Source organism: Schistocerca nitens, chromosome 9 (genome assembly GCF_023898315.1).
Source record: "Schistocerca nitens isolate TAMUIC-IGC-003100 chromosome 9, iqSchNite1.1, whole genome shotgun sequence".
NCBI classification, from domain to species: domain Eukaryota; kingdom Metazoa; phylum Arthropoda; class Insecta; order Orthoptera; family Acrididae; genus Schistocerca; species Schistocerca nitens.
The window spans coordinates 22321850-22349388 of NC_064622.1; the positions used below are offsets into that span (position 1 = coordinate 22321850).

The 27539-nt window shown below is 38.0% G+C and overlaps 1 protein-coding gene across 1 annotated transcript in view; it reads left to right on the forward strand.

Moving 5' to 3' along the window:
• Window positions 1-27539, forward strand: part of LOC126203031 (SID1 transmembrane family member 1-like) — a 160205-nt gene that overhangs the window by 97425 nt on the left and 35241 nt on the right. Inside the window, exons 14-15 of the mRNA XM_049937269.1 lie at window positions 1476-1586; window positions 15160-15273. Coding sequence (XP_049793226.1) covers window positions 1476-1586; window positions 15160-15273 — 225 coding nt within the window. The remainder of the gene's footprint in view (window positions 1-1475; window positions 1587-15159; window positions 15274-27539) is intronic.

The following is a 27539-nucleotide window of genomic DNA, read 5'->3' on the forward strand; positions in this document are numbered from 1 at the left end:
GGGCATTGTTACATTTATCAGTATTTCCATATCTTCCATTTGCACATCCAGTGGGATTACTAAACTGGTGCAGAGTTAAAGCAGCATGGAATGACACGTGTGTTTGTCATCATCCAAGCCCAATTTGACGTGACATCCAGCCAGGTTACAGTCATTGTTGCTGGCAGAGGTGGCGGCTGTGTGTACTGAATTTTACTTACTGTACACCCCCAGGCCACAGACAATTTTAATCAACCAGTGGAAAGAAAAGGTTGGAATATCAACAGTTTTGAAAAGGATAGATTGCTACTCACCATAAACACATTGAGCTGCAGACAGATGTACTGAAAAGATTGTTACACACTAAACTTTCGGCCAAAACCTTCTTCAGAAAAGAAAGGGAAAACACATATCTGACTAGTCAGATTGCCAGTCTGACTGAAGTGGCTGAAGATAGTAATCATTTTTTCATGAGGTGAGCCTGTTTGTGTGAATGTGTGTTTTCTTTTCTTTTCTGAAGAGGGCTATAGCCAAAATTTTAGTGTGTAACAATCTTTTCATTGTATCTGCCTACAATTTTAATCATGTATTCTTTCTGCTCTACTGTATGTTAACATTAAGTAAAATTTCGTTATTTGCTGTCCTTCGTGGTGTTATCGTTTTAATGTTTAGCCATATAACTAGTAACATATTAATTTTTCATTATATTCCCTGTAATGTCGCTGCACTTTGTTTTCCTGAAATGTGGTTTTCATTTTCTTTTTCAATCCAGTACTCTTGATGCATATTATCATCATCCATTTGATCCAGAAGACTTATGTAGTTTCTGCCAGATATTTTATACTTTTCAAGGTAGTCATTAACATCAATCAATTTTGCATCCCCGAAAACAATGCCCATTCTTTCTGGAAGAGGAAATCAACTTTGATTTTCCCGGTGCAGGACCACCATTTCAGTCCATTGCTTTCACTTTTGCTTTGGTTCTGGCATGAAGCAGTGGGATATCATCACATGCACCATAATAAATCAGCACTCACAGTCATTTGGATTCCTTTTAAAATGATTCAACTACCACCAAGAATTTTGTTTTTATATTTGCTTTTGATCATTAACAAACATGGCACTCATCTGTCTTCTACAAAAACTTGTCTTACCTAATTTCTTGTGTAAAATGTACCATATTCTTTTTTTCTGATATGAACATGTTATCACTGTTTCATGCACATTTAGCATTGATCTTGCAATACTGGTGCAGAATGCAGCATTAGCGTGTCTTCCAAAGAAATAAGGCCACACTTAATTAATTTTCCCATTTCTTCCTCCTCCTCCTCCTCCTCCTCCTCCACCACCACCACCATCACCACTACCACTGCTTCTATGTTCAAGTGTATTAGCCATGATGCCATCTCTGTACAGGGCCAAAAACCCTAGTAAAACTCAACACAATATGAAAATATGCTCATTAATGATAATATGTAATTTTTATTCTGTTTCAGCTTTGTCACCGTGAGCGCATACTGGTGCAACCATTGCTGTACATTATATTGTCTTTTGCATCATGGGGAGCAGCTCTGTACTTCTTCTTTAACAAATCTATATCATGGGCAGTAAGTATTGTGTATCTTTTTTATTATGTATGAGGCGTGATCAAAAAGTAACGGGAATGTTTGTTTTTCTTAAAGTATCTTTATTTATTCAACAACATCAGCTTTTTCCTCTTCAAAACAATCCCCCTCAGATATAGTACACATGTGCTAGCACTTTTTCCAATCCTGGAAGCACTTCTGGAACTCACTGTCCGTTATGGTGGTTAGCTCCTTGAGCGATTCTGTTTTTATCTCATCATTGATGGCAGAATGACGTCTTTTCGTAGTTCTGTTCTGCTTCAGGAATAGAGAGAAGTCAACAGGGGGCTGTGTCTGGTGAAAACAGTGGCTTAGGCAATGTAACTGTTTTTTGCTAAAAAAATCATGAACAAGCATTGAGGTGCAAATCGGAGGATTATCATGATATAATTTCCATGAGTGGTTTTGTCACAATTGTGGTCATGTTCTTCAGATTGCTTCACACAAACTGTCCATAACTTCAGGTAGTATTCCTTATTGAAGGAACTCGTGAAGCACTATCCTATTGTAATTAAAGAAAACAGTTAGATGAACCATAACACAATATCGAACTTGTAATTTTTTTTTTATTTATTTATTTTTTTCCCCATATGGACAATTGGATCTTGGTTGTGATGTCATATGTGTATAGCCATGTTTCATCACCTGTTATAACCTTTAGAAGTTCTTGATCAGTTTCTACTTCAGTTAGCAACTCCTGAGCAATATCAATGCTATATCGTTTTGGGTTGAAATTCAACAATTTCAGAACGAACTTTACAGCTACAAATTTCATGCCCAAAACATCCACAAAAAAAATTCTTGGTTTGGCCCAGAGGATATGCTGACAACTTCAGCAACCTCTGTAATTGTGATTTGTCAATTTTCCAAATCCATTTTCTTTACTTCTTCCACATTATCGTCAGTAATTGGTATTCTAAGGGTCCAAGGTGGTTGTCATCTCCAGTGTCTTCTCAATCCTATTTGAAATATTTGTACCGCTTGTGAACTCTTGTCTCACACATAGTAGATTTGCCAAAACCACAATTTCAAATACAGTGCTGCACTTTATTCCTGTTTTGTGGAAATGGGAAAGAATATCGGTGAAGGAAAATGACTGGTGAGGCTTAGGAAAAGGGATGGAGTTCGGGGAAGTGACCCAGAACCCTTGGTCAGGGGAAATTTACTGGATGGAAGGAAAGACTGATTGTTGAGGACTACACTGGATGAGATTTGAAAACCTCAGGGCTTAAAGGTGGAAGATAGGTAATATGCAAGTCAGTTAAAACACTATGCATGAATTAATAAAAGGGAAAACCTAAGTGCATTGTAAGTGATAGATGTGGAGGAGGGGGAGGGTGGCGAATAATAGAAGGTGTAAAAAACTAAAATGTTGTTTTACAGGTGGCTCTTCCTTTGACAGTGTTGTATTGCCAGTTACAGGGCTGGTATAGGTGATGGTAGGAGGATGCATAGGTCAAGTCTTGCAGTGGGGACAGTCACAGGGGCAGGAGCCATAGGTTTGTGAGATGGGTGCAGACAAGGGTATGACAAGGATATTGTGGAGACTGGGAGGATGACGAAAAGCTATTCTAGTGTTAGTGGGCCAAATCTTAGACAGAATGGACCTCATTTCAGGGCATGATTTTAGGAAGTCATGGCCTTGTCGAAGTAGCTGTTTAATTTTCCAGAGCAGGGTGTAGGGTGCAAATGATGTGCTTCTGAGTGTTGTTGGTTGTTTTTTTTTTTTGGGGGGGGGGGGGGGGGGTTACGTCCAGTGAAGGCTGAGATGAGGTAAGAGTCTGCAACTGAGCAAATAATTTGCCTTGAAAGCCAAGGCTGTATGGGAAGGAACGTTTGACATGGAAAAGATGGTAATTGTCAAAATATAAGTGCTGTTGCTTGTTAGTAGGTTTAATGTAAGCAGAAATGTGTAGCATGCCTCTGGTGAGGATGAGATCAACATCAAGGAAAGTGGCATGGGATTCAGAATAGGACTATGTGAAATTTAGTAGGAGACTGTATTTAGAGAGTTCAGTAATTTTAACAGGTCAGCCTCACCATGAGTCCATATGGCAAAGATGTCATCAATGTATCTGAACTAAACCAGGGGCTGAAGGCTTATGGATCCCATGAAAGCTGCCTCCAAGCGACCCACGAAAAGTTGGACATTGGAAGGGGCCATCCTGGTTCTCATGGTCATATCCTTGATCTTCAGCTGCTAATGGGCTTTGATATATATCAACGGGGACAGGTGAAAATGTGTTCCCCGACTGTGATTCGAACCTGGGATCTCCTGCTTACATTTCAGACGCTCTGTCCATCTGAGCCACCGAGGGCACAGAGGATAGCGCGACTGCAGGGACTATCTCGTGCAGGCCTCCCGCGAGACCCACATTCTCACCTTGTATATCCACACGCTACATTCATAATGTCCCACCCCAAGACATTCATTACTCGTGGAAGACATTCTTACCAAGTCCCGTAAGATTTTGGGGAATACGTGTGCAACCGCACAGAAGAAGAAGGAGTATATAGTTCTTTCGGACATGTCCGAAAGAACAGACACTATATCCATATAAGTATATAGTTCTGGCAACACCGGCCGTGACCTCCTTCTTCTATGCGGATGCACACATATTCCCTGAACTCTTACGGGACTTGGTAAGAATGTCTTTCACGAGTAATGAGTGTCTTGTGGTGGGACACTATGAATGTAGTGTGTGGACACACAATGTGAGAATGTGGGTGTCACGGGAGGCATGCGCGAGATACTCCCGGCAGTCGCGCTATCCTCTGTGCCCTCGGTGGCTCAGATGGATAGAGTACCTGCAACGTAAGCAGGAGATCCCGGGTTCGAGTCCTGGTCGGGGCACACATTTTCACCTATCCCCGTTGATATATATCAATGCCCGTTAGCAGCTGAAGGTATTAATGTAATTCTAATTTTGTTCTAGATGGCTGCAGGTCATCAATGGTGTCTGTTCTTTTGGACATGTCCAAAAGAACAGACACTATATCCATATAAGTATCCCTGATCTGTGTGTGTGTGTGTGTGTGTGTGTGTGTGTGTGTGTGTGTGTGTGTGTGTGTGTGTGTGTGTGCGCGTGTGCGCGCGCGCACCCCTCTTCAGTCTCAGCATTTCTTCACATTAACTACTCCTTTCTTCACTCCATTACGACATCTACTTTTCGTTGTCCCCCTCCCAACTTGATCACATAAAATGCACTTAGCTTTTTGCTTTTATTAATTCCTGCACAATGTTTTAGCAGTAATCTCTATGTTGCACATTACCCTGTCTTCCACCTTTAAGTGCTCAGGTTTTCAAATCTCATTCGGCGCAGTCCCCAACAATCAATCTTTCCTTCTCATCCTGTCTGGTAAGTCTCCTGTGATCCCTGGTTCTGGGTGACTTTTCTGAACTCTACCGCTTTTCCTAAGCCTTCACCCCTCTTCCTTCCCCTTCAACCTCTCTCCCAGAAGGAGCGACTGACTCCGAAAGCTTGCATATGTAATACTTTGCATATGTGTATTTTCTTTCCACCACTTGGTGAGTAAATTTTTTATATCCGCAATTATTGCATCATAGATATCATAGTAAGGATTCCAAATTCCTCATAAACATTTCAGAATTTGCCACTAGGGATCTTTATACAGTTACAATTAAAAGTTATGTATTTTTCAGCATTAACTCACAAACACAAACTTGTATGGGCTAATCACTACAAAATATACTTGTCTCAATGTTTTTTTAACTCGTGTTCTGCCTTAATTCAAGGTATGATTGGAAAGTTTTAAGAATGGGCTTGTAATTGTACGATGGTGGTACTTACATGCTACTGTGATGCATCTCCTTCAAAATAGTCCCCTTCTGACGGAACACACTGACTCCAACGGTGTTTCCACTTTTGGAAACATTCCTGGAAACTTTTTTCCTGGAGCGTGTTAAGGACGCTCTCCGTATTTGCCTGGATGTCTTCAGTTGAGTCAAATTGCTTCCCTTTCAGTGAAAATTTCAGTTTAGGAAACAGGTAGAAGTTTGCAGGGGCCTAATCAGGGGAATATGGCAGTTGTGGAAGCACAGAAATTTTGAATTTGGTCAAAAATTCAACGATGGAGGAGACACGATGAGCTAGAGCATTGTCATGGTGTAGCACCCAACTCCTAGATTAGATTAGATTAGATTAGTTTTCGTTCCATAGATCCGTGCTGAGGAGATCCTCGTGGATGTGGAACATGTCAATTTTTTTAAGCTGAAATAACAATACTAATAGTATGAATATATACAATACATCATTTGTTTCTATTAAAAAATTCGTCAATGGAGTAGAAGGAGTTGGCCACTAGTAAGTCTTTCAGGCTCCTTTTAAACTGATCTTTATTTGTAACTAAATCTTTTATGTTTACTGGCAAATTATTGAAGATGAGTGTTCCTGAGTAGTGGACCCCTTTTTGAACTAAAGTAAGTGCTTTTAAGTCCTTGTGCAGATCATTTTTGTTCCTGGTATTGTATGTATGAACTGAGCTGTTTGTTGGAAAAAAGAGATATATTATTTAGAACGAATTTCATTAATGAGTAAATATACTGAGAGGCAGTAGTTAGTATACCCAGTTCTTTGAAGAGGTTTCTACAGGACGTCCGTGAATTTACTCCACAAATAATACGTATTACACGCTTTTGGACTCTGAAAACTTTTGTTTGACTTGAAGAGTTACCCCAAAATATTATACCATATGACATTATGGAATGAAAGTAGGCAAAGTGTGCAAGCTTTTTCATTTTTATGTCGCCTATGTCTGCTAACACTCGAATTGCAAATACAGATTTGTTAAGGCGTTTCTGCAGTTCTGTGGTGTGCTCTTCCCAACTGAATTTATTATCAAGTAGTAATCCCAGGAATTTAAGACTGTCAACCTCTTCTATCTGCCCTTCTTTGTATTTTATGCATATGCTGGGTGGAAACCTCTTACAGGTTCTGAATTGCATATAGTGAGTCTTTTCGAAGTTTAATGTCAGTGAGTTGGCTTTAAACCATTTATTAATATCCATGAAAATATCATTAGCAGATCTTTCTAGAACTACACTTGACATACTATTTATTGCAATACTTGTGTCATCTGCAAACAAAACGAACTCTGCTTCTGGCAGTGTAACTGATGAGAGATCATTAATGTACACAAGAAAAAGCAGTGGCCCTAAGATGGATCCCTGTGGGACACCACATGTAATTTCTTCCCATTCTGATGATGACTGATGACTTAATTCACTAGTCCCTTGCACTGACACCCTTTGTTTCCTGCTAGTAAGGTATGACTTGAACCATTTTGCAGCACTGCCCGTAACACCATAGAATTCTAATTTACTTAAAAAGATGTTGTGGTTCACACAATCAAATGCCTTTGACAAATCACAGAAAATACCTGCTGCTTGTAATTTGTTATTTAATGAATTAAGTACATTTTCACTGTAGGTGTAAATAGCCTTCTCGATATCAGAACCCTTCAGAAATCCAAACTGTGTTCTTGATAATATGTTATTTGTGGTCAGATGGTTGAGCAGCTGCCTGTACATTACTTTTTCTAAAATTTTTGAGAATGCTGGCAAAAGTGAAATCGGTCTGTAGTTTGACGGTATCTCTTTATCCCCTTTCTTGAATAGAGGCTTAACATCTGCATATTTTAGCCAGTCAGGAAATGTCCCAGTTATAATTGACTGGTTACACAAGTAACTTAGAATTGTGCTAAACTCACAAGAACATGCCTTAATTAACTTCGTTGATATTTCATCGTACCCACTAGAATGCTTTGTTTTTAAAGATTTTACTATGGACGTTATTTCTTTTGGTGAAGTGAGTGATAGATTCATGTACTTGAAGCTATTTGTGAAGGCTAGTTTCAGATAATCAAGGGCATTATTTACTGATCCTGAAAGTCCCATTCTATCAGTAACGGATATAAAGTACTTGTTAAATAGATTTGCCACACTATGCCCATCAGTTACTAATGTGTCGTCTACCCTTAGTGATATTTGCTCCTGTTCCTTTCTGGTTCTACCAGTCTGCTCTTTCACTATATCCCATATTGTTTTTATTTTATTCCCTGACATTGCTATCTTCTTCTCGTAGTGCATTTGTTTAGACGTCTGAATTACTTTTTTTAATGTTTTACAGTATTCCTTGTATTTAGCTAACTCATCAGCATTGGAGCTATTCTTGGTCGACAGATACATTTTCCTTTTTGTCTTACAGGAAATCTTTATTCCTTGTGTAATCCATGGTTTTATTATAGACTTCTGTTTAATTTGAGCAACTTTTAGAGGAAAACAGTTTTCAAACATGGTACTGACATTGTTCATGAATGTGTTATATTTTTCATTCATGTCATGAGCACTATAAACATCTTTCCAGTTTATATCTTTGAGCAGTTTTCTAAAACACTTAATTTTTGGTTGATTGACTACTCTCCTGTACTCAGATTTAGCAGTCTTGATAATCTGCTTAGAGTTTACATCTAAAACAAGGAGCTGCATGTCATGATCTGATAGTCTATTTATAACAGGTTTTATGATATGATTTTGTTCCTTTGATTTGTCTATAAAAATGTTATCAATGGCTGTCCTTGAGGATTTAGTGATCCTAGTTGGAAAGTTTACAGTGTGAGTTAGATTGAAAGACAACATTACTAACTGCAGTGAATGTTTACTGGAAGATTGCATTAGAAAATCTGTATTAAAGTCACCAGCAATCAAAATTTCTTTGTTTCTTCCTGTCAAATAACCCAAAAGAGCTTCTAGATGATCTAAGAATAGATTATAATTTCCTGCAGGTGCTCGGTAAATAGTTATTATTATATAGGATCTGTTATGGAACTCTACTTCTGTTGCACATGCTTCTAGATGCTGCTCTAAATAGAATTTATTAATGTCAATGTTCTTGAATTTATGGCAGTTTTTTTTAATTGTGGCAACTTCTCCTCCATCCATATCCACTCTGCAGAAGTAGGAAGCTAGCTTAAATCCTGAAATATCTAACATATCTATATCAGTGGTCACTTGATGTTCAGAGAGGCAGATTATGCCAATTTAGTTAGATGAATTCATTTCATCGATACAAATGAGTAGTTCATCAACTTTATTTCTAAGTCCCGGAATGTTCTGGTGTAATAAAGATAACTGATACTGCATACTAATGGGATTGTAACTGCTTTGGCGATGATGAACTGGCAGTTTCTGATTACTTTTTGTTAAACACTGTTTAAATGGAGGCTGTATGATAAAATCTTACTCCTGTTCATCTGTTTTCTCAAACTGAGTGTGTCTGCCAATCTCACTTAAAACTCGTTTTCTTTCCCCCTTCCCTATCCTAAAAAAAGCATCCCTCTGACACCTGTGACCACTGGTATTTTACCACTTGTGCCAGTGTCCCCCCTTAAGTTTTCTGCAATCAACCCAGACAGTTTTCCCTTCCCTTTCCTATTGAGGTGAAGGCCATGCCTAGTGTAGTCCCACCTATCGATAGCATCCACAGGAATCAAACCAATATGGGACCCTGTATCCGTCCTAAGCAGCCACTCCAACTCCAAGTTCACCCTCCCTACGGAAGAGTTCAAATGAGGCCGATCATGGCGTCTCAACACAGACACAAATCCCACACCCGTATGCTTTGTTGCTGCTGCTATCTTCACCAGGTCACTCTCTATGGAATATTCAGAGTCTCTGCCAATGCTATTTCCTGGACCACCCACTATAACCACGGCATCCTCCTTTGTGAAATCCTTGCATAAAGCACCTACATCCTCTGTTACCTGACCCAGATCTGCACTAGGCTTGAAAAAGTTTGTGACCTGGTACTCTGGACCTAGATTTTCCTGCAGTAGTTGGCCAACACCTCTACCATGGGAACTACCTAACAACAGAACTTTCTTTCTCTTTACAAATTTCCCTACCTTTTTCAAGTCCTTGAAAGCTTGTTGTGCCCTTTCTACAGCTTCAGCTACATGAGGCTCATCCGATTCTGACTGAGGCAACAGGTCAAATCGATTTTCAAGATTTATGACAAAGCTGTCTGATGCTCTCCTTTGCCTGTTCCCCCCTATTACCTGTTGCCACTTCCCACCTCTGTTCACCCTTCTCCCTCTTTAACCTGTCCAGATCCTCCCTTGCCTTGTCTAGGTCAGCTTGAAGAGCTGCAATTTTCCCTTCCTTTTCCAGTATTTTCCTATCTCTACTGCACATCCTACATTTCCACTGGTGAGCCTCATTTATGTCCCCATTTCCCACGCCACTACATTCGCCCCAATGAAAGAAACTACAGCACCCATCACACCATACCCCAGAACTAACGATCCTACGGCATGTCACACACTTCTCACTCCTGGTAAAAACAGAAATCTTATAAGCTGATTTAAGTAGTGACTAAAACGTAAACAAAGGACCCTAGAAACTATTCAGGCAGATATAAATAAATTGAAAGAGTACTGAATAAAAAAAACTGGTGATTACATGTAACTCACTGTTTACTTACGATACGCGCGCGTGAAATTAAGCGTAAAATCCGTGCTATAGGCGCGAGAAGGAAAATAAACTTCTTACCCCGTTTAATCTTCTTTAACACTTCACTAACACTTCAACTAATGTAACAACACTTATATTATATTTATACCAACTGGAAACGTTTATCTATAAGTTTAATTCACTGCTTACTTACGATTCGCGCGCGTGAAATTAGGCCTAGGATTCGTGCTACAGGCGCGAGAAGAAAAATACGCTTCTTACCCCGTTTAATCTTATTTTATATTTCACTAACACTTCCACTAATTCAACAACACTTATATTATATTTATAACACCTGTACACGTTTAAAAATAGCTTAATAACAACGCTTTTTATAATTATTTAGTGCAGCAAATACTCGAAGAGTCCGCGTCGGCGCAGTGTTGCCAACTCTGTCTTTCCACAATGCAGGCCTTTTCTTCCGGACCTTTTTGCGCAAATGCTCAAGGACATTTATAGTATTCCTGGTTAATTGTCTGTTCTCCAGGGGTAAATTCATGATGCACAATACCAGCAGAGTAAAAACTCACCAACATTGTTTTCACCTTTGACCGACTTTGCCATGCTTTTTTCGGTCATGGTGAACCTGGAGTCTTCCACTGCAAAGACTGCAATTTGGTTTCAGGATCATATCCATATATCCACTGTTTGTCACCTGTAATTACTCTATTTAAGAAATCTGGGCTATTTTCAGTCCAGTTAATCAGTTCTTGGCACACTTCAAGTCAGTATTGCCTCTGGTCACTTGACAACACTTTTGAAATGAATTTTGCGGACACTCGATGCATGTTCAGATCTTCAGTTAAAATTACCTGAACTGCATAGACGCTTAAATTAAGTTCATCAGCCATCTCCCTAATTGTAAGTCTACAATCAGAGTGCACTAAGTCACAAACTTTCACATTTTCATTCGTTTTTGAGATGAAAGGACGGCCAGACCGTGGTTAATCTTCAAATGCTTCATGGCCATTTTTAAATCTCTTGAACCAGACAAAAACATTTGACTGTCTCATACAATTATTTCCAAAAGCTGTTTTTAATAGTTCGTAAGTCTCAGAAGCTAATTTCTCGGTTTTAAAACAAAATTTCGCACAAACTCGTTGCTCCATTTTTACGTCCATTTTCATGCAGACAGAATCCGGCAACAAGCCCTAACAGACCCCCACTCAACCAGCTGCCGCAACTAACTGAATAAACGAAACACAGTTTCCTGTCAGAGGATGTTCAAGGACAAGGCAATGACTCACTCCCCACCCTCCATGTACCTGCCTGCCAAACCAGTTATCAGCAGCGGATCCATTCTTAAAACTTTCCAATCACACTGTGTATATATAACAAATCCTCCTTTAGTTATGCAGGAGTAAGCTGCTAAGAGTGTAATCTTTTATATGCAACTTATCTAACCCCGTTGTTATGTTGTGCTCAAATAGGCAAAGAAGCATGTCTATCTTTTCAGAGTTCCCTAAAGTTTCCAAACAGACACAAAACTCTTCTGCCTTTTTACTCAATCCTCTAAGATTTTGATGAAATAAGCTAACCTTACCTTTCTTTGCATCCTTGAGTATTTTTAGGTCTCTCCTGTTATTGTCAATTCTTTAAAAACAGGTTGCCTGAATCCTGATTTAAATGGACTAAAAAATACAGATACAAAAACATAGATGAGAAGTTCAACATGTTTATTGATATGTTTACACATTATTTTAACATGTCATTTCCAGCTAAAAATCAGAAAATCAAGTGTAGTAGGTTTAAGAGAAAAAATTGCTGATTGACAACAGGTATAAAAAAGTCATGTGCTGAAAAATGAAGATTATATAAGATCTCCAAGTCTTCCATAGTATCCAAAGAATTCCTTGAATATTTCAAGAATTAGAAAATGATACTTAAAAAAGTGATCAAAGAAGCTAAAGTAATGGCAAATGACTGCTATATAAATAACTCCAATAACAAAATGAAAGCCTTATGGACTATAGTGAAACAGCAAACTAATAATGTTTCTCCTCAGAATTCCAATATTAAATTGAATTGTTAATGACAAAGATTAATGATCCTAAAGAAATAGAAAATGTGTTCAATACTTATAAAGCATTATAAGTGAGCAATTAATCAGTGAAATCAGACCTAGTAATACCAACCACCCAGTATAATCTGTAAATACCAACATAAATCCTACTTCACTGTTTCTCTTTCCAACAACCCAGAAAGAAGTCCTGTCAGTTATCAGAACTTTAAAAGCGAACCGTTCCACTGGAATAGATCGCATCCCAGACAGCCGTATTCAAAAATGTGGAGATCTCATTATTGAACCATTAGCTCACCTTTACAATAGTTCCTTTCAAACCGGAATTTTTCTGTCTTGCCTAAAAACAGCTAAGCTCAAACCACTATTCAAAAAAGGTAAAAAGGATGAAATGGCTAACTACAGGCCCATTGCTCTACTATATGTATTCTCAAAAATCGTAGAAAAATTTTTTTGAAGAAGAGTATGGTAGTAGATTTTCTAGAAGAGCACAAAATACTATCCAAAGCGCAACATGGTTTCAGGAAAGGCCGATCAACTGATACAGCAATTTTTGAACTATTAAGTGAAGTACTTCAGGAAGTAGATAATGGCGAAAATGTCATTGGAATATGTCTAGATCTCTCTAAGGTTTTTGATATTATAGATCTCACAAAACTGTTGCCTAAGCTTGACAACATGGGGATGTGCAACATCAAAATTTCATCAAACTCACTCAACACTATTCAAACTATGAAACCATTAAATATGGAGTGCCACAAGGTTCAGTTCTGGGACAGCTCCTATTCCTGTTATATGTGAATGGCCTAAACAAATTCTGTGAGCACATCATCCAGTTTGCTGATGATACAAGGGTGCTAGTGAGTGGGAAAGAAATTGAAATGCTTTGAAGTCTACAACAGAGACACAGAACAATATTGAAAACTGGTTCAGTCACAACAAATTGGTAATAAATGCAAGTAAGATGGTGCCACTAAATTTCTATAATGTGAAAAAAGGTGAGCAAACTATTCAGATATCTGACAAAGACCTTCAGAATGAAGACAACATTAAGTTCTTGGGAGTATAGCTCCAAGATAACCTTAAAAGGGAGACGCATATTGAAAAAGTCTGTCAGAAATTAAGCACTACATGCTACTTAGTGAGGATATCAGAGGGATACTGCAACAAAGATTCTCTGAAAACTGTGTATTGTGCCTATATATACTCACAACTGAAATATGGAATTATTTTCTGGAGTAACTCTTCCCTTAGCCAAAAGCTCTTTAGGCTACAAAAAAAGAATTATAAGAATAATGGAAGGTGTAAAATGGAACAAAATGTGTAGACCACTCTTTAAAAAGCTAGAAATCCTCCCACTTCCATGTATATATGTGTATGAGATAACTGTGTTTGTGAAAAAATATTCAATGGAACATCCCACTCTCTTCCATAAAAGTGAAAATAGCCACTCCTATAACACCAGGAAAAAAGGAAACTTTCATTTAGAGCCCACCAACAGCACCCTGAATAAAAAAGGAACCCTGTATTATGGGAAAGTTATTTATAATAAACTTCCCCCACAAATTAAATCAATAAATGATCTGACAAATTTCAAGTCAACTGCTAAGCCATATATGACTCATCACTGCTTCTATAGCCTCCATGAGTTCCTTCAGGAAGTTCACTAATGATTTGTGTCTTTGCCTTAGTGATGTATCATATAAATGTTACTAGAACTTTAATGCTTTACCATGTATATGTTGCAAATATTAAACTGCCAGTACAGTACATGCTCTTTCTGCTGTAAAATATCTACTCTTTATTTTTGTACAATATTTGCTCTGTATATTGTAACTCAGTGATCATTTAATGCAGAAATAATGAACTTAATGCAAATTTAATATTATATTTTGTTATACGTTGACTTGTCCTACACCAGAATGTACTATTTGTGTACTGTATGATTACCAGGACCAATAAAACTCTACTCTTCTCTACATCTAAAACAGGTACCTCTCTTAAACCAATAACCACAGGTATCTTGCTTTGTGTTATGGTGGCCCACTGTATATCTGCCAGAAGCTAAGCCAACCTTTCTTTCCGTCTCTTTTTCAGGTGTAAGCCATGTAGTATATCCTCATCTCCCAATTATAGCAACAAGCAGTGCACTCGTATGAAATTCCATGTCAGTCAGCAGTAGCCTGCTCAACTTAGTTTTCACATGGCTCAAAGCACTGTTAACCCAGGGCTGCTCGCAATGTTGCAGGACCTCCACAAAACTCACATTTTTGTGAGTAGTTGCTACTCCTATTTCATCCAGGTCACCTCTGATGCTGTAATTATTGTCCTTAGCCAGGCTGTGCATTGCTCCACCTCATACAATAACCTGATCCTCTGTGCCAAAATCTGTGAATGAACTTCCTATATCCTGTGTTACGTTGGCTTCATGATTCTTGTGACTTATCACCCTGTTCATAATTTGTTTGTAAACTTATTTGTATCTTGCAGCATATGATAACATCAGTGTCACCTTTAAAAATTTATGTAACTACTTGTTGTTTAGAATTAAGTCTCCAAATGATAACCGAGCGAGGTGGCGCAGTGGTTAGACACTGGACCCGTATTCGGGAGGACGACGGTTCAATCCCGCGTCCGGCCATCCTGATTTAGGTTTTCCGTGATTTCCCTAAATCGCTCCAGGCAAATGCCGGGATGGTTCCTTTCAAAGGGCACGGCCGACTTCCTTCCCCGTCCTTCCCTAATCCAATGAGACCGATGACCTCGCTGTCTGGTCTCCTTCCCCAAACAACCAACCAACCATCCAAATGATAGCAATTCACTGAAACTAGTGATAGAACACAAATTATCATGTTAAATAGAAGCTTTTAGTGGTTTGAAAGACATCATTTATTAATTACATCAAATCATAATTTACGAAAATAAAATAACATAAAATTAATCACTGTAAAGTTTAGGATTGCTCTTATATTCCTCACTTAGTGATAAAGAAATTTTTATTACAGCTAACACCAGCACAGTCTCGCCAGTATAATCAACCATGTGAGATCTTAGATTTCTATGATAAGCATGATATATGGCACTTCTTGTCTGCTGCAAGCATGTTCTTTTCATTTATGGTAAGTACATTGGGAAATTAATGCAGCCCTACTAATTTTCCAATAGTGTGAAATGTGACTTGATTTTCGTAGACAGAATCTACATAGATATTACTTTTATTTTAAACATTACTTCCTCTAAAGTTAAATGTGTTATTATCATTTTAATTTCTAGTTATTTGCATATAATTCTTGTGCTGTCCTAAAGGAGTAAAGTGCTGCATTTCGTTTTACCATTTCAGTGGACAGAAAAGTTACTCAGGCACTCTGTCAGTCTTAGGTACATTAATATGACTACTATGAGCAGTCACCTTGTTTTTTAACTGTTACAGCAGAGACCTACTAATCTGAACATTCAGTTAATCCAAACATGAAAAATGTTAGTCTAAGTATGGAAGACTGTGTGGTAAAATGCTGTACATACAAACTGTTTTAATTTACACAATACAGTGAACATGTATAAGAAAAATTGGCAAGAAAATACTAGGTTTAAACAATGAATAACAATGAAAGAGAAGCTGTCAAACTTACTAAAATACTGCGGACATTTTATCCCTACTTTGTAGATGACAAAAACTCAGTCATTGTTTTTTGGCATAATGAAGCCAGTCTGTTATATGATGCATAGTTGTGCCTTCGTCCCATAAACATCAAATCAGCATGTGTAGCAGTGGGCTGTTGCTCCAAATAACATAGTGCAAGGTCAAGGGCTTATGCTGCGTCACTGTGTGGCACCAGCTCTCCTTTGTCGCTTTCAGGCTCATTGTCACTTCCATCACAGCAGTCCACTTCTTCCTGGTCTTGAATCACAGCAGAAACTAAATCAGAGTCAGTAAGGTTCTCGACACATGCCCCATCTGCTGCCATCCACTCGTCTACGTCTACGTCACTAGCTTCCAGGGATTGTCTGTAACATTTGTAATAGATTTTCGTCTTCATTTTCAACTAGATTGTCCTGAAATTCAAGAGATGCCCACAGTTTTCTCCACGATTTTCTCAGAGTATTTTCTGAAATACTCAGCCATGCCTCAGCATCCTTCACATTGGTCTTTTTTATTTTGTCCACTAAAGGAATGCTATCATCTTAGATCAGCTTTCTTAAAAATTGTTTTCTGTAAATCAGTTTTAATGTTTGCAGTACACCCTGGTCCATTGGCTGTAGAAGTGGTGTAACATTTGGTGGCAAAAACTTCACCACAATTTCTCCATCACATAATTCCTCAGTGCTGGGGTGAGATGGCACGTTATCAGTCAACAGGTTTGCACAGGGAGACAAATGATTTTCCTTAGAAAACCATCGAACAGAGGGAACAAACTGGCCGTGAAACCATTCTTTGAAAAGCTTACCATCCATCCATGCTTTTTTCTGGTTGCAATAATGTATGGGCATGGTCTTCATGTTGCAGTTTTTAAAAGCTCTGGGCCTAGCAGATTTGCCGATCAGCATTAAAGGCAGCTTGTGACTACCAGCAATATTGTTGTGTGCTAATAAAATCACATGGTCTTTGCACATTTTAAAACCAGGACCATGGTCTTCTGCTTTTGATGCCAGGCTTTTTGTTGACAATGTCCTAATATTAAGGCTAGTCTTGTCAGCATTATAAATTTGTTGGGGAGAATACTTTCCCTCTTTTATCATTTTTTCAAACCCACCCAAGTATTCCTTCGTTGCATCACGGTTAGGAGGAAGCTTCTCTCCAGTAATTGTTAGCTGACGGATTCCATGACATTTTTTGAATCTGTCCAACCAACCCGTACTCACACTAAAAGACTCATCACTATTCATTAACTTGTTCAGGTAGACAGCCTTCTCCTGAACTAGTGCTCCACTCAAAGGAGTTCCCCTTTCTTGTCTTCCAATCACAAATGGTTGCTTTACCAACACCCAGTTCTGTTGCCAGTTTAGATACATTCTCACCATTGTCTATCCTCTTTGAAGCATTCAGTTTTTCTTTGAGAGTTAACGTTGTACATTTCCGTTTACTCATGACAAAAATATGTACACCATTACACGTGAATGAATACAATACAACTGTTTCACGTGCCAGCGATCGATAACTAACATAACCGAGAGCTGTGTGAGCCAAATGGCAATGCACTGACCTCAGACACTACAAATGTCTCAACAGTGCACAACAACAAGGTCAGAGAGTGAGAGTGAGCCATTGTTCCAACACTATTTCCCATTTGCTACCATGGTCTACCTCTTATCTGCTTGGTGTACTTCATTCTAGAAACTCGTCACCGTAATTCCAGCAAATCCGAACAACTCGGTAATCTGAACAAGGTCCGGCCCCAATTAGTTTGGATTAACGGGATTCTACTGTATTTGTTTACTACTTGTAATAAGTTTTGAGTTGGTAACCATCATTTTCAAATGGTCAGTTTAGTACCCAACAAGGTAATTTATTACTGGACTGAGTGAATGAAGTAACTGCGCTGTGATGAAGTAAAAGTCATGTTCAGGCAAGAATTTCAAGAACAAGTGAATGTTCTGAAATCTTTCCATGATGACATTTCAGCAGAAACAGAAGCAAAGTATAATGTGAGTCTGTGGCCTGTTGTGCAGCATGTTTTGTTATTCATAGTGGGCCTGACGTGCTACTTATTGAACTCATATACTGGACCAGTCTACACCAGAGAGAAATGTAATAGCCAGGTGACTTGCCCCATTAATGCAGTCTACATCAACCATATCGATTTCACTTTCTGGTTTGACAGGACTACGAATAATTCCATTTTCTTGTCACTGTCCATTAACAGTATCAAAATCAGGAAGGTACATTTTTTGTGTGTGTGTCGAACAGCATGCTAATAGTCCTTCAGCTGTATGAAAATAGAGAGTAAATGTTAATAACTGATATTTGTTATGAGAAAACAGCCATGAAGGGCAAAATACACTTAGGAGAACTGTGAAGCTGTTGAGTAGTTGTGTAGGTGATGGCAATACAGAACTGAGAGCCCTATTTCTTTAGAAAAACAGTTTGCATGTATAATTATGAACTTTTTTCGTTCTATAAACATACCTGTTTTATGCAAATTCATGGATGAGTGGCATTATATGGCAGTTAATACAAATTTACACTAGTGTTTGTGTGTGACGAGATCAAAGATACAATGCGTATCTGTCAAAAGCATTTGCGTAAATTCGTTCTTTGTCATTAGGTGACATAAATTTCAGGCATACAGTATGTGAATCAGTGGACATAAAAGGGATGTAGGTAGCCAAGATGGGAGTGAGCCAGGGTTATAGCCACCTCTGATGTTATGCCTGTACATTGAGCAAACAGTCAAGAAAATTGAAGACAAATAGAAAATCGAAGACAAATTTAGAAAGGAAATTAAATTTCAGGGAGATGAAAGAAAAATTTTCAGATTCGTGAATGACATTGTAATTATGTCAGAGACAGAAAATGATGTGGTAGTGTCATATCAGAGACTGCAAACGACACGGAAGTCTCGAAAAGTGGTTGTAAGATGAGCTCCTGGAGTAAGACAAGGGTTATGGAATGTAATCAGATTAAATCAGATGATGCTGAAGGACTTCATTTAGGAAATGAGACACTAAAAGTAGGTAAATAAATTATACACAACTGCAACCAGTCACTTTTTTCATTAATAATGCTTTATTACATTAACCGGTTTTCGAACCCTTTCAGGTTCATCTTCAGATGATTTCGGGAGAATCCGGGAAGCTACATCATTATTGGTAGTAGCATAATGCTGGGTGCTGGTTCTATGGCAGAAAGATGGGTCACACTTTAATGTATCGCCATGACTATAGATTATCTGTCGATATGGGTGTGAATTTAGTTTTTTCTTACTGCGACAGTATAGGCGGCTTTTTTCGTATCTGTCTGCATCCATTTTGAAGTCCAGAACACTTTCACACAAACTATATTAGTTCACACTTTAACAGTGACACTTCACCAGCATCCAGCATGCGCTTTACAACTGTTGCTTATAACAAAGATCTTGACAGAGAGATATGGCATAAGCCTACTTTGTACAGAGATGAAATTTGTTGTTCTTTACATGTGTTAAAGTCGATATAAGGGCAAGTTTTTTCATCAGAATGGTGATAACGTGAGAGCACTAGAGAAACTAATAATAAATTACTACAAGAATAAATTTCGGTGATCTGTTATGTTATTTCTATTTGTATGTTACAGGCAGTTTATATATATATATATATATATATATATATTACAACAAGAAGTCTATCTCACAAAAAGCCAAATTACGCCATTACGACACGGTGGTGCTCCCCGAGGCACTATATGCAGCAGAGACCACACTAATCCTAGGGCATACACATATCAGACAATTAGAAAAAGTAGAACGGAAAATACTTAGGAAAATATTTGGCGCAACTAACAACAATGGAATATGGATCAAGAAACCTACAAAGGAACTGTACAAACATACGGAGACAATCACAGAAAAGATTAGAAAACGCGGACTACAATTCTATGGACACCTATACAGAATGCCATCACACAGGCTGACCAAACAGATCTTTGACTGGGTAACCACTAGAAACAACAAATGGGTGGCAGAGGTAGAAAACGACCTGAACCAGCTCAACATAACAGCAGACACAATAAACGACAGAATAAAGTTCAGAAACATCATTAAGAAAAGTAAACTACATGAGATACAGTGCGACAAACGAACAGGCATAAAATGGACCGAAGAACGCAAGCAAGATCACAGCCAGAAGATGAAAGAAATATGGGCAACCAAAAAGGCAATCAAGATGAAGCCGAAGACACAAAGCCGACAAGAAGCATGGACAGAGGACCGGAAACAGGAACACAGCGAGCGAATGAGGGAAGTTTGGGCAGCAAGGAAGGCAGCAAAAGGAACTGGCCATGTAGTTTAGTCCAAATGCGCTCTTTAAGGGCAAAACACCAATAATATATATATATATAACGTGGAATGTTTCCCTCTGTTATATATATATATATGAACAAAATTCTTTAGCTGTTGACTAATTTTATTCTAATATTAGAGTGATCTGGGATATTGGTAAAGGCAGCTTATGTTTGTTCCAGCTAGAATTAATATGTATAAAGTACTGATTTATGTTAGCAATGGAGGGCTTTAACATTTAGAGATATGGTACATGTCTTATTCTGTGGTAGTATATTACATTGACACCAGTGTGGTTAGGATGTAAGGAGAGGCGAGGGGGGGGGGGTGTCATTGGGAGGAGGGGGTTGGGGAGCTGGTGTATGTTTTATTGGGTGGTTACTTGTTTTGAACTAGTAGATCTTCAAAGTTCTGAAGGAAAAACTTGTTTCTCAGTTCAGTTTGATCATTAAGTAGGCAGTCAGGTGCTGTATTTGTGTAGACAAATATTTCAATTTCTTCAAGAAGGTCAAGTATTGTGCCTTTGTTGGCAAAATGTAGTATTCGGAGATTCTGTTCTATGTTGTTTGCAGAATGATTGTGTTGGGCAAGATGTGAGGCAAAGCTGGACTTGTTCAGGTTGTTAAGACGGAGTGCATCCTTGTGTTCTTTATATCTTGTTGTGAAGCTTCTACCAGTTTGTCCAATGTAGAAGCTTGGACATGAGTTGCAAGTGAGCTTGTACACACCTGACTTTTGATATTTTTGTATAGTGGTTTTGGTGGTGTGTATGATTTGATTTTGTACTTTGTTGGTGGTGAAGAAACTTATTTTTATGTTGTATGTCTTGAAGAGGTTGGCAATTTGGTGAGAAATCTTCCCTAGGAAAGGCAGGCTAACAAATGTGGTTTTCTTGTTTGTGGGTGGTTGTTCAGCAGTTGGTTGATTTAGTTTTGCTGTATGGATTAGTTTATCTATTATTGCAGGGTTGTACCCATTGGTGGAGGCAATTGATTTAATAATTTCTGTTTCTTTTTGTCTTTCATTTGTGTCCATTGGGATTTTCAGCATGCGATTAACCATTGTTCTGAAGAATGCTTTTTTATGTTGGTCTGGATGGCAAGAGGATTTGTGTATGGTAACATTGGTGGTTGTTGGCTTTCTGAAAATTTGAAATTTATGCTTCTGATTTTTATTTGAGATTGTTAGATCAAGATAGTTAATGCCTTCTGGTGTTTCATGTTCTACTGTGAATTGGATTTTATTGTGTATTTTATTAAGTTCTTTGGCTAGATTATTTATTTCTTCTGTTGCTCCATTGAACAGAATGAGTGTGTCATCAACATAGCGTTTGTAATAAAGCAGCTTATCTTTTAGTTGTGTTTGGGACCTGAAAAAGTTGTTTTCAAGGTTATTGATTTATATGTCTGCTAGCAAGCCTGCAAGACTACTACCCATTGCCAGTCCGTCTTCCTGAATGTAAAACTTGTTGTTGAACAGGAAGTAGTTGTGTGACAATATGAGTTCCAGGATCTCTATGAGTTCATAGATTTCAGCTCTCCCCATTGTCCCATGTTTCAGTAAGTTATTTCTTATTAAACTAATTGTTTCCTTGACAGGTATGTTTGTATATAGGTTTACTATGTCAAGAGATGCAAATTTAACTGTGACTGGGATGGGGATATCTTTTATACTATTGATGAGCTCATAACTGTTTTTAATGGAGTAGTTATTTTCAAATACATATGCCTTGCGGATAATATCATTAAGTTTTTTGGTGATTTTATAGCTTGGGCTATTGATAGAGTTCACAATGGGACGTATCGGACATTCTGGTTTGTGGATCTTAGGCTGTGATCTCAGTTTTGGTGCTGAAGGGTTCATCACTATACAGTGCTTTGCTTCTAATGGCGTCAACAAGAAGTTGCAGTTTTTAAGTAACTTTTTAATTTTATCATGGAATTTGGGAGTAGGGTCATATGCTATTTCCTTTATATTATTATTCCTGCAGAATTCACAAGTTTTGCTAATATAGTCTGATTCATACATGACAACAGCTGTGTTACCTTTGTCTGCTCTGACAATGAGGGCATTTTGAACTGAAAGTTTCTTATTTATGTCACATAATATCTTATGTTCAGTATTCATCTTATTGTACATTTTGTTCTGGTGAATGTTTCTCATAATGATGTTGTTTGCCTTATGAGCTACAGCATTTTGTTCATTGTGTTTTAGTTTAGCTGCTGTACATGCAATTTTTGTGTTAACTATGAGGTCTTTAATGTTGCTTTTATTTAGTGAGGGGACAATGTTGTGCTTAAGGCCTTTGTTTAACAGCTTTAATTCATTACTACTGAAGCATATTTCTGTAGTATTTATCACTTTATCAAAAAACTTATGTTCTGTTTCAGAAGAGATACTGGGGGACTTCACTGCATTCTTTGAAATTAGAGCATTTATCTTTTTCTCGTGTCTATGTGAGATGATAATACGTTCTTTGTTTACATATATATTGACATAGTCTAGGAAGACCATGAAGACATGAGCAACAAGTTTATGGCTAAGTTCTAAGTGCATAGTATACAGCTTTGAATTGAGCAGATCTTTCTTTTTGTAAAGAGACCTGATTTCAGTTTTTAACCAAATAATTTCACATCGTGCTTTTGCTATCTTGGCTGACATACTTTGACTCGTTATTTTTATTCTGATATAATTTGGAGTCACGTTTTCTGAGAGACATTTTTTGTTAAATCTTATTGCAAGGATTGTTTTCGTTAGTTTAAGTTTACATTGCCGAAATTCGCGCATTGTTCTAATTACCTGGCTGTAGTAATTTATTATTAGTTTCTCTAGTGCTCTCATGTTATCACCATTTTGATGAAAAAACTTGCCCTTATATCGACTTTAACACATGTAAAGAACAACAAATTTCATCTCTGTACAAAGTAGGCTTATGCCATATCTCTCTGTCAAGATCTTTGTTATAAGCAACAGTTGTAAAGCACATACTGGATGCTGGTGAAGTGTCACTGTTAAAGTGTGAACTAATATAGTTTGTGTGAAAGTGTTCTGGACTTCAAAATGGATGCAGACAGATACGAAAAAAGCCGCCTATACTGTCGCAGTAAGAAAAAACTAAATTCACACCCATATCGACAGATAATCTATAGTCATGGCGATACATTAAAGTGTGACCCATCTTTCTGCCATAGAACCAGCACCCAGCATTATGCTACTACCAATAATGATGTAGCTTCCCGGATTCTCCCGAAATCATCTGAAGATGAACCTGAAAGGGTTCGAAAACCGGTTAATGTAATAAAGCATTATTAATGAAAAAAGTGACTGGTTGCAGTTGTGTATAATTTATTTACATTAATATACAGTCACGGTTCTGAAATATCCGTAATGGATAAGCATAATCTGTTGATACCACGCCAGGTAATTAGAACAATGCGCGAATTTCGGCAATGTAAACTTAAACTAACGAAAACAATCCTTGCAATAAGATTTAACAAAAAATGTCTCTCAGAAAACGTGACTCCATATTATATCAGAATAAAAATAACGAGTCAAAGTATGTCAGCCAAGATAGCAAAAGCACGATGTGAAATTATTTGGTTAAAAACTGAAATCAGGTCTCTTTACAAAAAGAAAGATCTGCTCAATTCAAAGCTGTATAATATGCACTTAGAACTTAGCCATAAACTTGTTGCTCATGTCTTCATGGTCTTCCTAGACTATGTCAATATATATGTAAACAAAGAACGTATTATCATCTCACATAGACACGAGAAAAAGATAAATGCTCTAATTTCAAAGAATGCAGTGAAGTCCCCCAGTATCTCTTCTGAAACAGAACATAAGTTTTTTGATAAAGTGATAAATACTACAGAAATATGCTTCAGTAGTAATGAATTAAAGCTGTTAAACAAAGGCCTTAAGCACAACATTGCCCCCTCACTAAATAAAAGCAACATTAAAGACCTCATAGTTAACACAAAAATTGCATGTACAGCAGCTAAACTAAAACACAATGAACAAAATGCTGTAGCTCATAAGGCAAACAACATCATTATGAGAAACATTCACCAGAACAAAATGTACAATAAGATGAATACTGAACATAAGATATTATGTGACATAAATAAGAAACTTTCAGTTCAAAATGCCCTCATTGTCAGAGCAGACAAAGGTAACACAGCTGTTGTCATGTATGAATCAGACTATATTAGCAAAACTTGTGAATTCTGCAGAAATAATAATATAAAGGAAATAGCATATGACCCTACTCCCAAATTCCATGATAAAATTAAAAAGTTACTTAAAAACTGCAACTTCTTGTTGACACCATTAGAAGCAAAGCACTGTATAGTGATGAACCCTTCAGCACCAAAACTGAGATCACAGCCTAAGATCCACAAACCAGAATGTCCGATACGTCCCATTGTGAACTCTATCAATAGCCCAAGCTATAAAATCACCAAAAAACTTAATGATATTATCCACAAGGCATATGTATTTGAAAATAACTACTCCATTAAAAACAGTTATGAGCTCATCAATAGTATAAAAGATATCCCCATCCCAGTCACAGCTAAATTTGCATCTCTTGACATAGTAAACCTATATACAAACATACCCGTCAAGGAAACAATTAGTTTAATAAGAAATAACTTACTGAAACATGGGACAATGGGGAGAGCTGAAATCTATGAACTCATAGAGATCCTGGAACTCATATTGTCACACAACTACTTCCTGTTCAACAACAAGTTTTACATTCAGGAAGACGGACTGGCAATGGGTAGTAGTCTTGCAGGCTTGCTAGCAGACATATATATCAATAACCTTGAAAACAACTTTTTCCGGTCCCAAACACAACTAAAAGATAAGCTGCTTTATTACAAACGCTATGTTGATGACACACTCATTCTGTTCAATGGAGCAACAGAAGAAATAAATAATCTAGCCAAAGAACTTAATAAAATACACAATAAAATCCAATTCACAGTAGAACATGAAACACCAGAAGGCATTAACTATCTTGATCTAACAATCTCAAATAAAAATCAGAAGCATAAATTTCAAATTTTCAGAAAGCCAACAACCACCAATGTTACCATACACAAATCCTCTTGCCATCCAGACCAATATAAAAAAGCATTCTTCAGAACAATGGTTAATCGCATGCTGAAAATCCCAATGGACACAAATGAAAGACAAAAAGAAACAGAAATTATTAAATCAATTGCCTCCACCAATGGGTACAACCCTGCAATAATAGATAAACTAATCCATACAGCAAAACTAAATCAACTAACTGCTGAACAACCACCCACAAACAAGAAAACCACATTTGTTAGCCTGCCTTTCCTAGGGAAGATTTCTCACCAAATTGCCAACCTCTTCAAGACATACAACATAAAAATAAGTTTCTTCACCACCAACAAAGTACAAAATCAAATCATACACACCACCAAAACCACTATACAAAAATATCAAAAGTCAGGTGTGTACAAGCTCACTTGCAACTCATGTCCAAGCTTCTACATTGGACAAACTGGTAGAAGCTTCACAACAAGATATAAAGAACACAAGGATGCACTCCGTCTTAACAACCTGAACAAGTCCAGCTTTGCCTCACATCTTGCCCAACACAATCATTCTGCAAACAACATAGAACAGAATCTCCGAATACTACATTTTGCCAACAAAGGCACAATACTTGACCTTCTTGAAGAAATTGAAATATTTGTCTACACAAATACAGCACCTGACTGCCTACTTAATGATCAAACTGAACTGAGAAACAAGTTTTTCCTTCAGAACTTTGAAGATCTACTAGTTCAAAACAAGTAACCACCCAATAAAACATACACCAGCTCCCCAACCCCCTCCTCCCAATGACACCCCCCCCCCCCCCCGCCTCTCCTTACATCCTAACCACACTGGTGTCAATGTAATATACTACCACAGAATAAGACATGTACCATATCTCTAAATGTTAAAGCCCTCCATTGCTAACATAAATCAGTACTTTATACATATTAATTCTAGCTGGAACAAACATAAGCTGCCTTTACCAATATCCCAGATCACTCTAATATTAGAATAAAATTAGTCAACAGCTAAAGAAAGCGCTGGCAGGTCGATAGACACACAAACAAACACAAATATACACACAAAATTCAAGCTTTCGCAACAAACTGTTGCCTCATCAGGAAAGAGGGAAGGAGAGGGAAAGACGAAAGGATGTGGGTTTTAAGGGAGAGGGTAAGGAGTCATTCCAATCCCGGGAGTGGAAAGACTTACCTTCGGGGGAAAAAAGGACAGGTATACACTCGCACACACACACATATCCATCCACACATACAGACACAAGCAGGCATATTTAAAGACCACGTGGAATGTTTCTGTTGTGTCTAGACCATACAGCCTAGACACAATGCTGTAGCCGATAGGGCACGCAAGGCTAACGCAGACGGGCGTGAAGTCTGGAACATGAGAACTTATAAATGAATAAGAAGAAAAGTACGTAGATGCTTGTTACTTAACTTTTAATTAGTCCTTGGAATACATCTCTCTTGAATATTAGTAAGCTATAGGCACTGATACAAATGGCGCCTTGCTAGGTGGTCGCCATTTAACTTAGCAGAGGGCTATTCTACTGTCTATCTCTCGGCAATTGAGAGCAAGGCTTAGCACGTCCAATCGCTAGCTATGTTGTCCGTACAACTGGGGCGAGGTCTCCTCAGTCTCTCGAGACCTGCCATGTGGTGGCGCTAGGTTTGCGATCACACAGTGGCGACACGCGGGTCCGACATGTACTACAGGACCGCTGCCGATTTAAGTTACCACCTAGTAAGTGTGGTGTCTAGTGGTGACACCACAGTTTCCCTCTGTTATATATATATATATATATATATATATATATATATATATATATATATATAACAGAGGGAAACATTCCACGTGGAAAAAATATATCTAGAAGAAAGATGATGAGACTTACCAAACAAAAGCGCTGGCAGGTCGATAGACACACAAACAAACACAAATATACACACAAAATTCAAGCTTTCGCAACAAACTGTTGCCTCATCAGGAAAGAGGGAAGGAGAGGGAAAGACGAAAGGATGTGGGTTTTAAGGGAGAGGGTAAGGAGTCATTCCAATCCCGGGAGCGGAAAGACTTACCTTAGGGGGAAAAAAGGACAGGTATACACTCGCACACACACACATATCCATCCACACATACAGACACAAGCAGACAAGCAGACAAGCAGACAATATGTCTGCTTGTGTCTGTATGTGTGGATGGATATGTGTGTGTGTGCGAGTGTATACCTGTCCTTTTTTCCCCCTAAGGTAAGTCTTTCCGCTCCCGGGATTGGAATGACTCCTTACCCTCTCCCTTAAAACCCACATCCT